Source organism: Solea senegalensis, linkage group LG10, assembly GCF_019176455.1.
Source record: "Solea senegalensis isolate Sse05_10M linkage group LG10, IFAPA_SoseM_1, whole genome shotgun sequence".
Classification (NCBI taxonomy): domain Eukaryota; kingdom Metazoa; phylum Chordata; class Actinopteri; order Pleuronectiformes; family Soleidae; genus Solea; species Solea senegalensis.
Genome location: NC_058030.1, coordinates 12,391,551 through 12,409,226, shown reverse-complemented (window position 1 = coordinate 12,409,226; position 17,676 = coordinate 12,391,551). Strand labels below are relative to the sequence as shown.

Sequence of the window (17,676 nt, the reverse complement as noted above, 5' to 3'; positions counted from 1 at the left end):
CACGCAGCATTAAAAACACACAGTATAAAAACAAATTCATGAAACATAAACCAAAGCATTCAAAACACACAATAATAAAAGTGAAATAAAACAATAAAAAGAACTCTAAAAACACTTAATATAATGTTAGTGGGGATGAAGTAAAATAAAAAGTGTGATCTGACTAATATATAGCCTGTTCTTTAAAATATCAAGGAACTTTGCTTTGAAAACTATGGAAATGGAAATGGAAATGCATGAAAAAATTAATGATAAATTACTAGGCCTGCAACAATTGCTTGATTAAGGTTTTAGATTTTTTTTTCAATAATTAAAACAAGCTTTCTGATTTTCCAGCATCTTAAATGTGAATATTTTGAGGTTTGTGGACAAAACAAGACATCTGAGAGCGTCATTATGTCGAGGTTTAAGGAAACACCCACCAGATTTTCTTTTCTTTTTACATTTTATGGACCAAACAAGTACTCGATTAAATGAGAAAATAATAGACAGATTAATGGATGATGAAAATGATTGTTAGTTGGTTATACTTACTATAAATTATGTATCAATTCATACCATGTTCAGCATGTCCCCATCTATAAAAGCTAGTGCTGTAATGATTAACTGATGATTATGAATTGATTACCAAATACATCTGTTTGGCCTTTTTATTTATATAAAAACAAACAAGTTCCCTTGCTTCTCAAGGTCTATTGTGTGACATTTAGGAGGGTTTATTGGCAGAAATTGAATACATATGTTCGTTGAAAATATCAAAACATAATTATTGTGTTTTCTGTGGCCTTGAATAAGACTTATATTTATGTACTTGCATGTTCACATGTGGTTTCATAGAGTGAAGTGTTTGTTTCTGTCCACAGGGGGGCGTTGTAGGAACTTATAAACAGCCACAGCCTCTCAGTCAGTTTCACCCGTTTCTGTCTCTAATAATAATGATAATAACAAAACCTTGGGGAACATGTGTATTTTACAATGTGGTGATAAGGTGTCCTGGCTCACATAAAGAGCACACACACACAGCAGAAGTCATATTAATGCTCCCACTGCCTTTATTTCCGCTATGTAGGTGGAGACTGTCGGCGCTGCTTCTGTTACGTTTAAGGAAGTTGCAAAATTTCGGGAAAGACACACACTTTACTGGTGTGGTTTAGTCGCTGTTTTGGTTCTCATGTGCTGTCAGTGGAAGATAACAAACATCTTTCAGCTGTCTCTCGCTCTGTGACTTTAACAGTATGTCAGTGTAGCTGTCGGGTAAACTACACCCTCTGTAGTCCGACCTGTCGTTGGGCTATGAGCAACTCAGTAACTTCCGCTACTTACATTCGAAACATCAGTTTCAGTTTACGTCGCAAATTGTCCGACTTTTTGGATCCTCAGCACAGGTGGAAAGAGGTATGCATGTCCATACGGAAGCCGAGTGGGGAGATCAGGTACACCCAGCTTCATGTGAGGTGGGTTACTCCAACTAACGATTCTTTTTATTGGTTGACTCGTCTTTACCAGTTTATTATTATTATTATTATTACTATTGTCATTATCTTTAAAGAAAAAATAACACACAAAATTACTCAATGGCTCAGTGTGTCAGAATCAATGACTTTTAAAAGTAAAATTAAATATTGCATGGAATGGAGGACCACCCTTTCCCAAGCACATCGGGGAACTACGGTGGCCTTCAAATGCCAGAAACGATGTTGTAGTTTGCCTGTTCAAATCGAGAAACGCACATTCTGCTAGGTTGAAATAATAATTGGTCTAACTCATTATTTATTCACAATCTAATTATCACTAATTATTTTCACTATCTGTTAATCTGTCAATCAATTAATTGGTCAGATGTTTGGTCCATAACAGGTCACTATTGTACCTCATAAATCTGATTGAGAGAATGCCAAGAGTTTTGCACAAGCTGTCTAAAAAAGCTAAAGCATTTTGGTTTATTTAACACACACACACACACACTTTTTACTACATAATTCCATGCGCTCCTTTATTGTTTGGATGTCTTCAGTGTTAATCTACAATGTAGACAAATAAATAAAAATTACTTTAAAAAAAATGATAAATATATGAGGTAGGACCCAAAGTGTAGGCCGTGTAAAGATGCCCCGATTGTACGAGAACATCTGCACTGAGTATTGACTGGAGGTCCCAGGGTCAAGATGGAAGGCCGGCTGCAAAGGTGGTTTAGACTGACAGGGCTAATATCCTATTGGACTTCCAGATCCAGCCAGACAAACTGGTGGTGGCTAATCAACCAAACATAGTGGTTGTTGATAAAGCAGCAGAAGAGGGCAGTAGTGATGGATGTGGCAATCCCAAGCGGCAGCAACATCAAGAAGAAGAAGGGACATGAGAAGCTTGAGAAATATCAAGGGCTGAGAGAGGAGCTAGAGAAGATGTGGGGAGTAAAGACATCTCTGGTCCCAGGGGTGATCAGAACACTAGGAGCTGTAACCCCAGAACTGGAAGAGTGGCTTCAACAGATTCCAGGAACAACATCTGTCCAGAAAAGTGCAACGGATTAATCTATTATTAAAACAGTCTGCAGTTAATTTGTAATGAATTGATTATTCATTGCATTCCCAGTTTTTATAGATGGTGGTATGTATTGGTATATTGTACCAGAACATGTAACAGAGCTGCCTGCCCATATGTTTGTCCACCATCCATCATTCCAGGAGATTCGAGGACCTTGTTGCCCAGGGGAGAAGCCCCACAGATGAGCTTCTCAATGACTGGGGCACCACCAACAGCACAGTGGGTGATCTTGTGGACATTTTGAGGAGTCATAAGTTACTGGCTGCTGCTTCTCTTCTGCTACCTGGTACGATTTATGAAAATCACTTTCACGTAATTACCACAGATTGTATGATAAGCCTACAGCCTCTATTTTTTCAGCTCAGTTCACAATCACATAACTTGTAAATACTTCACTTCTTTTTTTTACTGTCTCTTCTCTTTAAATCACACACAGTGGAAGAGCCTCCCTCGGTACAGATAGTGTCCCCCTCTCCAGCAGACACTGAACTTCCAACCAGACTACTGGTAGAGAGAGACACACAGCTGCCACCTCTCAGCCATGTTCTGCCGCCACAAACTCAAAAGGAGGGAAGCAAACCAGCAGATGAAGGTGGATGCAAATTCATATCAGGGTTTATCGCTGTTTTACAAACGTTGTGTTGACATAATATCTGGTATGTGACTTTTACAAGTACAAGATGATCTGCATGGCAGAGGCACAAACTAACTGTCATAATCTGTTAAAAGCCTCCACTTACACAACCTTTGGTTTGGATTAAACCTTTGCTACTATTAATACTATTACCATTGGTTAGACAAGCAGTGGTGGAAGAGGTTTTCAGATATTTTGCCTAAAAAAAGGACACTAAAAAGTACTTAACTCTTAAAACCGAGGAGATACAAGTCAAAAAAATAATGTCAGTTAGTAAACAGATGCCGAAAAAATGATGCTGCATCTTTTTGAACCTTGTGGTTTAACATAATTTGGTCAAAAGATGGCAGCAGTGAGGCCTTTACAACTAAACTGAGCATGGCAGTTTTATGTGTGTCCCTCATTAGGTTTCTCCAGTTTCTTGTACAATGAGCTGATGGAGATTACTGGCAACTTTGATGACCGGCCCATGTCAGACGGTGGCAGCAGACTCGGAGAGGGAGGCTTTGGCATCGTGTACAAAGGCCTCCTGAATGATAAACCTGTCGCTGTGAAAAAGCTCAATCCAGTAAGGACTAAATATTTCACACCGAGCTCCCAATTGACCAATTTTAGATATCGGGAATCACGACACGTTATGTCATTTAGGTGGATGACATTTCACCTGATGAGCTGCAAGTTCAGTTCCACCAAGAGATCCAAACTCTGAAATTGTAAGTTTAAAAACTAAAAACGTTTCCTAAAATGTTAAATTATTTCGTCGTCTCGGTTAATGTTACGTTAGGATGAATGTATTTGATGAGAATGTTTTGTTCCACAGGTTGAAACATGAGAATTTGGTTGACATGGTTGGATTTTCATGTGACGGACAGTACCCATGTTTGGTTTATGCCTTTATGGCCAATGGTTCTTTGCTGGACCGACTAGCCTGTTTGGTAATCACCACCCACAAAACACTCACTTCTCTCTAGTGGTTGAAATGTCCTACAGAGGGTTCAGTTTGTTCCGTCTTTTGTCCTTGTAGGACTATAGTCCTCCACTGTCGTGGCAACAGAGATGCTTGATTGCTGAAGGGACATCAAGAGGCTTGGAGTATCTGCACAGCAACCATCACGTCCACAGAGATGTTAAAAGGTGCATACAGAGACTTGGATAAAACTAATAATATGTTGTCGATGTAGTCAAAGGGGAGTAGTCATAATCTCTCTCTCTCTCTTTTTTTCCCTGTTAGTGCAAATATTTTGCTAGATGAAAGATTTGTGGCGAAGATCTCCGATTTTGGGTTGACGAGAGCGTCGGCTAAACGCACGTCGACAACCGTGATGACAGAGAGGGTCGTGGGGACCCGAGCATACATGGCACCTGAGGCCCTCAGAGGAGAGATCACTCCAAAATCCGATGTCTTCAGCTTTGGAGTGGTACATTCTCTGCACACACACACACACAATGAGGGATTTTATTCCAGGAAAGGAGAAACTGCAGGTGCGTTGTATATAGAACACAGCTCTGCATTTGGGAGGCAAAGATCTCCTACTACTGACTGTAGCCGTTGATGTAAAATATACAATGCATTTTGTATTACTTACTTAGTCAGCTGCTTGGTTAGTTTCTATTTCCTGTTTTTATAAAACACCATCTACAACATACAGTATATGAGCAGAAAATTAAATGAAACCACAGGGTAATGAAGGTCAGATCACATATTTGGAACAAATTAGGTCATTCCAGAGGGTTCACGTACCCTTTTCTTTCCCCGTTTATTATTTTGTGCATGACAGTGGTTGAATGATTTACAGGATCAGCCTTTGTATAAAACCTGCCTGACCTTCCATATGGCTCATACTGTACGTCTTAATAGGGCAGCTGTGGAAACACTGCGATGTCTGTCGAGGTACTTGGCAAACGGTGAGGCAATAAAGGTTTTCTTTTTGTCCAGAGTCATGTGATTAACCGCACGTCTCTCTGCCGTCTACAGGTGTTGCTAGAAATATTGTCTGGACTCCCGCCAGCCAGTGAAAACCGGGAGCCACAGTTCTTGGTAAGCACGCACAAAAGAGGCTCTCTCTGTGAAGCTGTGAGGTTATCAAGCGTCAGTTTGCGATGACATCTTATTAGAGACTATTAGTGAGGGAGTATCATCAGTTAGTCGTCATTAAAGTAACTTAAGCTGTCTTAAAGGTCCATTGTGTAGGATCTCTGGGGGATTTATCAACAAGACAGTGAATGCAATATTTATAAATGTGTTTTATTATCACCTGAAAATGAAGAAAACTAGTTTGTATTCAGGGAGTTGGTTCCCTTTCAACAAAGTCTGCCATGTTGTACTCTTATTTAGTTGGATATTTAGGTATTTATTTAGTTAGAATATCCAGGCCAACAAATCCTATAAACTAGAACAGATAACACAGGTTTCTTTTTCCCCCTTAAATTTTAAATTTAACCAACGCTTCATACATACTGTGTTAAAGTTTACTCACCTTTGGTGTGGTTTCGCTTCACTTCAGCTGGAGCTTAGGTATGATATCGATGATGAAGAAGAGGAGCTGACTCTGGAGGACATCATAGACAAAAAGATGTCAGACTGGGAGCTGAATCAGGTGAAGATCGTCTACACTTTGGCTTGTAGCTGCCTTCATGAGATGAAAAACAAAAGGCCAGTCATCACACAGGTACAGTGAGGAAGGACACACAATAATCTTTAAATAATGCATTCTGCACATGCACGTGAGCCATACATTGTTCTTCAAAGAAAATGAACATTAAAGTGCATCTTCTGGGAAGAATGTGTTTTAATGGCAGTAGTATTAGTTTACTGTGGATCACAAATTCCTTTTCATTTATTGTCTTTTTTCTGTATTACATTTTTTTTTATTAAAGATCATTTGTCTTAACAGATCCTGTCCAAAGTTGAAGGGGTTGTCAAAAGCATTTCACTGGATCTTCAGGCATAACATCCAAGAGAAGATACAAGAAAGCCAAAGAAACAAAGGTTTCTTAATTGGGAAAGACCATTTTTGTTTAACCTTACCGTTCTGTTACAAATCTAATGTGAAATACTTTGAACAGTCCCGTGTTTTAGCATGTCTCAGCATGTTAACGGCGGACAAGTATTTCCCCGTCAGTGTTGCTATTTTGCGTTGATTGTAAAAGGAATAAAATGAGTGTGACAAAAAGTGTGATTTAAATATTTTTTTTTATTTTTCCTCTTTTAAAAGAAAGATTTGTAAGAAAACAATTAAGACCAAACATGAGTTTTGTTTTGTTATGACACAAATGACTAGAAAGGGGTTTCCCTTTTTTTCTTTTTAAAATGAGGTGAGCTTAGTAGTTCGCCTAATAGTAATCAGCAGACCAGTGGATGTGGCAATATGACGATGAAGGTACTTACAGGACTCCCTCGCTTTGCTTGACTTTCCCTCTTGGATGGGGAAGAGTAAAGCATGCGTCGCCTCCTCTTTGTCAATCTGAGGTGTTTTGATGTAATATTTCTGGAAGCCCTGATTCATTCCACTGTGATCCTCAATGACACCGACCATTTCCACAACAGACCAGACTGTTTCTTAATCATAGAGCATCACACAGCTACAATATGTACAGTTACAGCACTTGCATAGAAAAATAAGTTTCTCAGCAGATGATTTGTTTTTTTTTTCCATGTAAACCACAGTTATATCAAAAAAGAAGTCAATAGTCAATATAAAATGCACTGTTAATTGAATCAACAGACACCACTGGGATAATTATATCCTTTCCACTTTGGAGCACCTCATTGTTGGGAGACAAATGTAGAGACACATTAAAAATGGAGACATTAATCAACAGAAGCTTAAGGAATGCAGGTTAAGAAATCGAGCACGTGAACTCAAAAGTGGGGGAATGTCATCATATTGGCGCAAGTTCACAGTCACTACGTTTTTTTTAAGTCTTAAAGCTGGCAATGACGTCCAGACCTCAAACTAAACTTGTTGGGCCTCTTTGAATCACTGTAAAGTCATCTTTGTCAACACATTAACATACATTAATACCGTATGCTTCCATTTGGCAAGCTACAAATGGAAAGTCTGGTGTGTGTCATTGCTCAGTTATCCTTGGCGTGCATAGCTGGGTCTCTGGGTGACGTGTGGGTAATTTTGTCTTTATTCTTTAAAACAAGTGTGTCAAATATGAATTCCCCCCCCCCATCGCAGGAATGTTCCACTGTGGAGCATGTGCAGGGCGGTGGTGATCGAGAGCTGAGGTCTGTGTTTAGTCTTCCTCCTTTCCCTCAGTAGGTGGTCGGGTGATACGCCGGCCACCTCTCTTCCCTGTGGGGCCTCTGGGCTTGGCAAAGATTTGTTTATGTGCATGCTGCTTGGGATGCACCTCCTCATACATGAAATCACTGGTCAGATCGTCACCATTATCAATCTCCAGCTGAAAACAGGAAAAAGAACTTTGAGCAGATGATCGTATATGTATGTATGACAAAGAAAAGCAGGCCATCATTACATTTGAATATAATGTGCATTCTAACCACTAATTTGTTCAGTTGTTCAGGCTGAATGAACCACACACACACAGTCTTTGTTCTCCAATGTTTAAATAATTATCCAGTTCTGTTCAAATGAGCAGGAGCTACACGTCAATCCAGACAGCTACTTTAAATTTGATTCTAATGAAACAGTTTTGATTAACAAGTTGTGTTGCCCTTTACTTGTACACATGACATCCACTTGCCTTGCTTCAGAACAATGCAAGTATGTCAAAGAAGGTCCGACTGAGGAGTGTTCTTGTATTTGTAACCTCTTTATGACCATATGTGACACACACAGTTACTCTGTCAGGACCAGTAGTCCTCACAGGGACCAACACCTGGTCCTAAAGAGGCAGAACCTCATTCCTAAGGTTAGGCATCAACTGGTTTAGGTGAGGGGATAACACTTTGCTGAGGTTATCCAAATGAGTGGAACTAAATGCAGTGTCCTAAATGTTTGTGCCTGGCTACTCCACCATGTCCCGCATGATTACATTTGTCCTACCTTTTTCTCAATCTCAATATTGAGAGTATTTTCCACCATGTCAACCAAAGGATTTTTGCAGCTGGAATACAGCATTCTCTCTCTGATACTACACTTGTACCCGGGCATAGAATAAATGAAGACTGCAGAGAGAAAAAACAAAAGAACAATGAGAACAGTGATTAAAAAAACAACAAAAAAAACGTGCAGGAATAAAAAGGGTGTGTCATAACCCGTGAGAGTCCACTTACCTGTGGACTCCAAGTAGTCGCCTTCATGGGAATGTTTGTAAAGGAAGAAGTGGTAACGTGCAGATTCCTCTGGGATTCTCTTAGGCAGGTCTCTCAGCTCTGTCGGCTCAGTGTTGCACAACCGAATCAGCTCATGATCAGAGTCTACCTCCTGTTGACAATGGAAATAAAATGTTACCTTTAAACCGCTTGTAATCACAACGCCTCTGCTTTGAATACCACTACAATCATGAAAATCTGGCTGTGGACGGTGAATAATAACCGCATTAGCATTCAATAATAATGACAATCCCTTTCCCTAAAATATCAGGTGTGCCTCGGTTACACTCTCACTCACTCAGCAGCTGCACAAAGCAGGCTGTTACTGTTCACACAATAAACTGCTTTCCCTACAAGGTTTTGTGCTCCATAACAAAAGAGAAACGAGACAAGGCACAAAGTTGTAACACAATTGTTCCTTTGTCGTTCTACTGATTTGATCATGTGACATCAACCTTCTGATTTTCAATGAGAATGGCAAAGGCTTTTGGGCAAAACAATGCATTGTGTCAGTCTGGAAAAAAACAACTACAGATTAAAACGTCACCACATCTCAAAAAAAAGAGACAAGATTAAACAGAAAACAAAACAACTTTTACTGAGGCTTTTCTCTCGGCAACTCACCAGTTGTACATAATTAATCTCCTTGTCTCTAAAACGTTCGAGTGCTGCAACGGCATCTCTGTGAAGAGGGAAAGCCACTCCCTGCAGAGTCTGCTGCTTGGTGTCCACACCGATGTCCGTCTGCACCTGAAAAAAAACACCACAAACGTACCAGAGAAATACAGAAATGAGGCGCGCGGTGGTTTACGAGTGCTACCATCTGCCGATTACACACACGGTGCTTGAGTCTAAAGTGACGTGGCACCGCCATGAAAATCACAGAAATCTGAAAATGCTAGAAGGATTACACTGATGGATTGCTGCATCTATTTTTAGAGCCCTGTTTCCACGAAATGAAATTCCACGCAAACATGACTGAGCCTTTGATGCTGCCACCTTGCTTATCAAATAGGATGGCAGGTCTTTTATACATCTGCTTAGGAAAAGGCAGGAAGTCGAAGTCATTTACAAGCCCTGGGAATTATACGTTTTTCAAACTCTCTTTTTTACTCAGACAGAACAGATTAATGCTATATTATCTCCCTTCAGCAGCTGATCAAGTGGGATGAGCACAAACCTCACTTCCTATTTCTCTCAAGCTTTGGAGAGGGATAGCAGCACTACACAGAGCGCGTCCATATATGGTAAGAAAGACAGTTCTTGGTGACATGGCGGACTGGAAGTGCAAAACGAATACAGGTCACTTCCAAAGTCAAAACAGATAAAATCAAGATTCAAGGTGCCATATTGTGGTGCCATGAGGATGAGCTGCACAAGCCTAATAGATCCATCCATGCCAACATCCAGTCATTCTAATGCATCAGCATCTTTACAATCAGTTGATAGTGCCAGACAAGCATATGTGCAGATGCACGGCTGCTGACTTTTGGTCTTTGTTGTTTCTCCACCGTTATGCTTTCAGGTCACATTTACAGCTCACACACTCAGAATGAACAGCAGAAAAGGATTTAAGGACTTTCCGTTTGTAGAACTGAAAAGACAGCACGTCAAACTCTCACCCACTTCATAAACACTGCAAGCCGCACATGTCAAGATGTGATCGTATCTGTGGTACACAAGAACTGTTGAGTACATCATTTCCTCGGAGCATATGAGCCCTCAATTACATGTTTGTGTGTATTTTTACCTCCTGTAGTTTAATCTGTCTCAGTTCCTCCTCTGCCGCAGTAAGGGGCAAGGGAGCCGCCTGTGAGGTCATGTATTTCCTGTATCCACTAAGATTCAGATCATCCTGTGAACCGACAAAATGGCACATTCACATGGCAGAACTAGTCGTGAACTACAGAGTGCTGATCAAGCTTTTATAAACAAGCATTTCACACAATATCAAGTGTTGACCGACCTTTGTGGTACCGAAAATCTCCTCCTTGATGTGGCCGCCTCCAAACTCTTTCTTCAGTGTGGCCCTTGTAGCAGCATACAACATTTTTTCTCGCACCTATTTACGATAACAAAAAAAACACACTTGTCATTATATATATTATTACCTATAATTATTTGCTTATAATTCATTTCTATATTCCAAGTTTTTGCTTTGTAATTAATATTTATTATGGATTTGTGGATGAAGAAACTTAGAAATGGAAATTGTGCCTCATACTTGATTTGATTCTATCAAAGTCTTCAGTGACTAAGGTGACTCATGTGTAATTTTCATGTAAATAAACAACGTGATTTGTGCAAATTGTGCATATCCTTCAGTTCTGACAAATGTACTGAATGCATTTCTTCCGTCATGAGACAATTAGGGATAAACATTGCAAAGTGCACCGTTTACGTCCATGTCCACTTGCAGGAAATATTTTTCCCTGCTCTCACTGGTTCATTATTTAGTTTGAGGGTGCACAACATCTGGAGACAAATACTTTCTCCTTTCATTTATGAAAACATTCCTCAATAGTTATATAAGAGTGGTAAAACATTCCATAGGATATGGAAATGCTTTCTGAAACTTTTATGGATTCTATGCCACATACAAACAATTGACTTGACATAGTAAATCAAAGCATTTAAATAAAATAACCACACTAAACCAATTCAAGGCAGCGGCAGCAGCAGCAGAATTCAGTGGCTGTGGAATGAATTTGCATTTTACAGACAAGCCTCAACCTGAAGCACTGTTCATTGAGCTGCAAAGAAGGAATGTTAAACTCAGCTAAACAATATCCTGCATGGTATTTTATTGTGGCACTGGCCTCTCCTTTGCAGCATTGTTCTTTTTGCTACAGCTGAAGCAACATTTACGTTTATGCTGTGACTAACTGTTCTTGCATGTTTCACTGGATCCCGGTGATTAAGAAGACGCCCTGTGAGGCAAGAACACAGCAGACACAATGCTACTGAGTAATTTATCTGCACGAGATAATCCCATGTCAACTAAGACCATTTAAGGGCTAAGTCCATCCTAATAAAGCAGAATTTTAAAATGCCTATGCATAAGATATAATTGTCCTCCACTCCAACACACCTGATAACACACTTGTGTGCATACTAGAAACAGAACAAAGAACTGAAAAGATTTTTTTTCCTTACATAAATAATTAGGTGAAACTGTTACTAAAAGCAAATGTTTGCAAAACATGTAACTTGTAATCCATGTTGTATTCACCACTGCTAGTCACAATTGAGACCAAATCCACAAGCTCAGTTTCAGCTCATCAACAACATGCAACCCCGGAGTATTCAAACGAAAACAGAGCCATCATCATTTCTCTATTTCGGGGCGTAAAGACTACTGGAAATAGTATGGGCAGTAGGCGTAAAGTATGAAGTTCAGGGTGTGATGCGTGTCATTAGGAAAACACCATTATACCCATTACGTAACAAATGGCAAGAGGTATAGTAGGAATGATGTACTGCTGTCAACACTTTTTTCAACAAAATACAAAGAATTGCTGCCTTGATGTGGTAAACCCCACCCAACATGTAATCAGAGCAGAGGATGATCAATACTGTGTTGTCTGGACAGCTATTCATTAAAGCTGGTAGTTTTCTTACGCTAGCAATGTCCGGTGACCAGGCCAGGAAGATCCACTCGTGGCCCTGGTTGTTACTTGAGTCCAGCCGGTAAAGAATGTAGCAAGGCATTGTATCCTCAAGGAGAGGCAGCACTAAGGAATCATACTCCTGGTCCCACTGCTTTGATGCCCTCTTGGCAGTGCCCACAGACAGCTGCTCTGGAATGCAGATGTGTGCAAGAAAGATTTGAGGCATGCATTGAAGAAGTTTGACACACAAGTGTAAGCTCAGCATTTTCTTAGCAGAGGAAGCAAACTCCAAAAATCTGGGACACTGCTTACCATTCTCAATGATGATCTTTAAGACTCGATATTCATCACCGTTCCTGGCACTGGCAAAGATTTTCTTAACATCATTGCCCGCTGGGGAAAAAAAAGGACACAGAAGTGGTCAGACTCAGTTTAAAACGGATGACTCCTTGACAACAACACTCTTTTGACAATGTTGCCATATTAAGCCCTGGATTATACATTTCCACATCAAGGATTCTGACCATAATAAACAGTGGAAACAACCAGATGTTAGACATTACCTAAAGAACATACAATTATCCTCTTATGTGAGTTTAATCACAAGTTGTCCATTACCATGTGTCCCCTATGTTCTACCTTTAAAAAGACAGTTTTTACATGTGGGCAAACGAACTGATGATGAGACAAAAAAGGTTTCCTGATTACTGTTATAGCTCTTAAAGGGTGTGATGATATTTACCATCTTGAAAACACAATGTTAATGATTTATCACATGATATCACACAAGAGAGATCTATGTGCAAGCTTATGTGCTTCTTTGTAAAACCTGTTTCGTCAATGTGACAGTAGCTATATTTAGAGCATCCTGTTGTATACAGCAAATGTTTAAGAAAAAAGGAACATGCAGGTGTTTGATGTGGTTTATAATCCTGGCATGACGAGACATCTTCTTCAACTGCCAACATGGTGCAGTGCTAGTCAAACATTTGTAAATGTTGGCGTGACTACCCATTATATTAGGAAACTGTATCTGTGGATTTATGTGCAAGCTGGCAGTGTCATAAAATAGTATTATTTGGCCATAACCTGCCCTGAGTTTGGCCAAGTCAGTTTTTCACTCAGTTTGAAGAGGTCAGTGTCCTTGTGTGTATGAAGGTGGCTGCACAATATACCTGAAATGCATTGTTACCACAATATAAAAATGTGCAATATGTGTACCATTGGCATATTGTTAAGACTTGTCGAAGTGCACTAACTGTAGATTGTTCATTGTGAATGTTGTTTGGCCATAAATTTACCATAAAAGGTAGATTTGCACAACCAGAGCAGAAAGAGTTAATACTGTCCACTTAAGTATTTGTTAAATTATCAGAAGACATGTATGAAATGGCAATATTTAACAATGTTATCACATGTTTTCCTGATATTATGCAGGCCTACTGTATAATATATAGTATTGTTATGTATCGCTGAGTTACTATAGTTTCTTATTTTTAACACTGTGCACTGACCTTCTTTTATTCTTAATAAAGTTTGGAATTGATATATTCACACACACACACCAGTTACTTACTGAAAGCCATTGTTACAGTAACACAGAACAAGTTCTTCCAGTGCTGTTCTCATATTTAAAAGCAACACCGGCCGGCCGGTCTGCCAGGCCAGCAGTTTGTCAAAATGAAGGCGTCGCCCATCCATTCACAAAGATAAACTAACGTTACCGCGTTTAATCTGTAGAGATTATCTATATATGGAGAGAAAACAACAGCTGTAATTTGTCTGGACCGTAAACTGGAACTGAGTCAGAGATTATATCTCACAGTCCTACAAGTGTTCAGACAGACATATCACGGTAGCTCAGAGCTAGCTAGGAGTGGCTAGCTAACTTAATGCTAGCTTCTCGTTGCAATTGATTTGCAGCAGGTTAGCAGAGCTCGTCTCACTGTGCGCCTCACACTCGCATACCAACACACATGAACACAAAGTCAGCGGAAGCAGAGAATGGTATCTACCTTGGATGCCCGTTTGATGAGACATTATTGTCTTTCGGTGAATAAAACAGCTGCTGGAAATAAGCTGGTCGGGGAAACTAGGGCAGAGAAGCAGGAAGTGGACTACACCGAGACCACGCCCCCAGAGTATGTCGTTTTTAACAATATCGAAGTCACATGACTTTTTTTTTTCTTTTCTTTTTTTAACTTCACAGAGCTAAAAGTGCCTCCCTATGATTTCGACAAATCTAGATCTAGATTAGTTGGATTAGTTTAAAGTAAATAATTCATAACAGTAAAAGACTATTGCGCGCGCGCACATGGAGAAACACTGTGAAACAAATAAATAAATAAATAAAACAGAATTATGAGATTAAAAAGAAAAAAAAGTCACATGTGGACCTAATCCTCTTCCATAACACTGTAAACCGCTGGCTTCCGTTCGTTTCAAACCATTAATTCATGTGTGCAGAAATATATTTAAACATCAAAAACTCATAATTAAGACTGATAATAGTAGTATCTCATTGTTATGACATAGTAGCTATCTCATGAGATAGTATCTGCAGCTCAGCCGGATCTTATTTGGTGTAATCTTGCAACATGTGGAAGACACCGGGCTTCCTGGCCCTCCTTTCCCTCGTTTGAATAGATAAATAACGAAATAGATTTTATAGCAGCACGTCCATAGTAACACCAGAGGGAATCTCTGCATCAAGCACAACACACACAGGGAAAATCATACCGGAAACGATGGGAACTCCTCTTCAAAATAAGGGCGCGTGTGTTGCCACCGTCTCACCATAGCAAATCCAGTCCTCCTGCCTTAATGTGGCAACAGTTTGAAGTTCAAAAGACAACAATCTATTCTAAAAAATAAATAAAAATACATTGTATAATCTTAATAACTTCCATCCATCCATCCATTGTCTAACACTTAATCCTCCACATGAGGGTCATATATACACAAATGTTAGGGTCTAGGATATAATTCAAACAGCATTTACTTGCAAACACAACAAACAGTGTAACTACATTCCTTTAAAAAGGTTCAAAAATATTAAAAACATATGCAACAATTATGTATTCGCATTTAAATACATCACATCACAGAGCCACATCTTCCCTACTGAAACAGGTTTTCGCGACAGTCATCACATTTTATTTTGAAAGGCGTGGGCGGAAGTTGTACATATATACATGATTTACCTGGCGCTCGTGGTCAATAATAAACGTGTTTTCACTGATGCTGTGTGTGTACTGTATGGACCCAGAAACTGTCCCTCCATCTTCTGCGACCACAACAGGGTCCCACCACCACCACCACCATCATCCTCATCATCACCCCAGAAACTGCACATCCCGCCTGTCGTGAACCAGCTGAGGAAGCAGCACCGCCCGGCTGAGCTGCAGCTGTCCGCCCGGCGCATGGAAGCTCCAGGACAATGGCAGAGGATGTGGGGATCCCTCTGTCGTGTACCAACAACAGGTCGCGTGGCTAATCCCCTCCACTTCTCCCCCGTGTCATCTCATGTTTTGGATGATTAGAGCGCCGCTGTCGGCCTGATGTGGCAAGAGAACCGTGCGGGGCTTCTCGTCCTGGCTGTCGTCTGAGGAGGATAACGGCGTGGAGCAGGAGGAGCAGGTGCGTCGATGATTTAATTCACCGCAAATGAACACAACAAAAATAATAGAGCGTTGTTAAGTAAGTGATGCGGCCACGGGAACTGTCTCCATATTTAAGTTGTATAATGGAGAGTGTTTTCTCCGTGTTACGGGGACTCTGACATCTGGCGTCATCACTGTTGTGACGGCAGAGAGGATGTGAGTGGTCACAGACTTATGCTGTTCACCGCGACAGTCCATTCAAATAAAGTTGCTCAGTGAACCGTGGGGTCAGTCAGTGGGTTTTGCTTTTCCTTACACAGACAGTGTTTATGTCTGTCAATGCAGATGTGACTTTGAAGGATGAAAGGAAGAGTACAGATGATGCTCCGTGATAATGAATGGCATCACAAATCATGCAAGTTCACCTCATTGCATTTCCAGCCCTGTTTAAAATCCCAGCCTGGTACGCTGTGGCCATGGTTCTCAAACTATGGTTCGCAAGTGTCCTCTGGTGATACTTGCAAATCAGATATACTGTGCTACTGTATATGCCAGGGTATGTGTGAGGAGTGGAGAACCACTGCTCTATGGCACACATCTTCTTGACTCTCCTCCTCTTTTTATACATTATTTAGACGAGAGAGTCCACGTTTCTGTAGAAATTATGTCTTTGCTTCACACACAGTCCAGATCTCTCAGTGGCAGTCAGCTTTGCCAGACTACAGGTATGTCTTATCACACCTAACAGGTTCATACTGTAGCTCAGCATGGTAAGAAATAAGCTTGCACTATAGTAGGAAAGCATGCAATATGGAATAACATTGTTGAGGTAATATCTTCCTGCTCTGGGTTCACGGCTTACATGGACCCACAGGCACCGAAAACAAATGAAATGCATTATTTCTATTCCAACAACACGTTTTGACTGAAAACAATGAGCATTTTAAGACCTTAAAATACATTTTGTTCTACTCCAAGCAAAAATACCCTTACTACCTGGGTTTTTTGACATAAATAAATGTCTCTCAGTGCTGTTGTCTAATCGATTCTCATCTCAGTGCTCTGCCCGCCAAGTAGTTGGTGGTATGAGGGTGTTGCGGTATGACGATGGGTTTTAAGTAGCCAAACAACATTGAAACAATAACAACATTATCCGCCTGTATGGTAACTTCTCATGTGATACATATATTGAGCATGTTGATAGTATGATGGCATCTCACAAAGCAAAGCTGTGTCTTATCATGATGTCTGTCATGAAGAAAACAATTTATACTCTTACTTAAATTAAATCTACAACAAGAAGCCCATCTTCTTTCACTCGACAATGAAGCTGCAGACGTCTAACAGTAAATTCTGCACATTTTCCTTTTGGTTAAAGTCTACAGGATCAGTTCTTCTTCATCATTCTTCATCAAGTATTACATATTTCCTGTATGATTAATATGATTAAATGAATCCTCCTTTTGTTAGTGGAAGTACTAAGTAAGCATCACCCCAAGGTGGCAGCTCACGGCAAGACAAACATGATGTCGGTGAAATGTAATAGCCACAGGAGTGCAGGACAGTTACAGCTCTATTTCTGAAACCATTCCAGAGTTACACTGTGGATTGGGATATTTTAGGAAACTGTGTCAAAACAGGAGGCTGGTTTGGAAAGTTCAGACCAGCAAAGTCACAGTTGAGCCACAGTGAGGGAGTTCAGAGTGGAGTTAATAGATGAATGATAAAAGCTGGGCATAAAAATACAGAGGACTGGGACTGCAGAGGACTTTTCTGAAGGGAAGTTAGCCTGAGAATATCTTCAACATAATGAGGCCACAGTTTTTCTGTTGGCAAGATGGAGTGAGAGGTTAAGGTGTCACTTTGCGGCTGAATTCCCCAAGAATTGTAACTCATCCAGGTATAACAGACTTTTCAGTTTATTCTCTTGGATTTTTTTAAAGCTTAAAAAGCAGCTAATTTACTAATTTAACCGGTTTTCCATAGCTGTGTTGGCAC

At 40.2% G+C, this 17,676-nt stretch overlaps 3 protein-coding genes across 5 annotated transcripts in view; 2 read left to right on the top strand and 1 right to left on the bottom strand.

Annotated features, from left to right (window-relative positions):
• Positions 1-1,079: 1,079 nt before the first annotated feature.
• irak4 (interleukin-1 receptor-associated kinase 4) lies at positions 1,080-6,351 on the top strand. Of its 2 annotated transcripts, none has more exons than XM_044036728.1 (11): positions 1,080-1,454; positions 2,685-2,830; positions 2,981-3,136; positions 3,586-3,746; positions 3,827-3,891; positions 3,999-4,113; positions 4,203-4,312; positions 4,410-4,596; positions 5,154-5,216; positions 5,683-5,847; positions 6,073-6,351. In XM_044036728.1, exons 1-11 carry the CDS (start codon positions 1,294-1,296, stop codon positions 6,127-6,129), a joined length of 1,386 nt encoding a protein of 461 aa, XP_043892663.1. In that variant the 5' UTR covers positions 1,080-1,293; the 3' UTR covers positions 6,130-6,351. The 2 variants fall into 2 exon arrangements, with proteins under 2 accessions (XP_043892663.1, XP_043892664.1); XM_044036729.1 differs by having other exon boundaries at positions 1,082-1,454; positions 3,564-3,746.
• A 1-nt stretch (position 6,352) lies between these two features.
• On the bottom strand, positions 6,353-14,214 carry twf1a (twinfilin actin-binding protein 1a). Its single transcript, XM_044036730.1, has 9 exons — positions 14,092-14,214; positions 12,389-12,469; positions 12,087-12,265; positions 10,432-10,527; positions 10,216-10,320; positions 9,090-9,215; positions 8,427-8,577; positions 8,197-8,318; positions 6,353-7,591 (listed from the first exon to the last, which is right to left on the bottom strand). The coding sequence occupies exons 1-9, from the start codon at positions 14,114-14,116 to the stop codon at positions 7,424-7,426; spliced, it is 1,053 nt and encodes a 350-aa protein (XP_043892665.1). The 5' UTR covers positions 14,117-14,214; the 3' UTR covers positions 6,353-7,423.
• A 1,062-nt stretch (positions 14,215-15,276) lies between these two features.
• tmem117 (transmembrane protein 117) overlaps positions 15,277-17,676 on the top strand; it is a 37,335-nt gene continuing 34,935 nt past the window's right edge. For both annotated transcript variants that reach the window (XM_044036255.1, XM_044036256.1), the window contains exon 1: positions 15,277-15,715. The gene's annotated coding sequence lies outside the window, so the exon portion shown is untranslated. The remainder of the gene's footprint in view (positions 15,716-17,676) is intronic.

Bases quoted from the DNA above. Each gene is read 5' to 3' on its own strand.
- twf1a (XM_044036730.1), bottom strand. From the start codon at position 14,116: ATGTCTCATCAAACGGGCATCCAAG. The intron at 10,321-10,431 runs GTCGGTCAACAC...GTCGGTTCACAG, and splicing joins AGATTTTCGGTACCACAAAG to GATGATCTGAATCTTAGTGG. The intron at 7,592-8,196 runs GTAGGACAAATG...TCCTGTTTTCAG, and splicing joins ATATTGAGATTGAGAAAAAG to CTGGAGATTGATAATGGTGA.
- irak4 (XM_044036728.1), top strand. From the start codon at position 1,294: ATGAGCAACTCAGTAACTTCCGCTACTTACATTCGAAACATCAGTTTC. The intron at 3,892-3,998 runs GTAAGTTTAAAA...TTTGTTCCACAG, and splicing joins GAGATCCAAACTCTGAAATT to GTTGAAACATGAGAATTTGG. The intron at 4,114-4,202 runs GTAATCACCACC...TTGTCCTTGTAG, and splicing joins TGGACCGACTAGCCTGTTTG to GACTATAGTCCTCCACTGTC.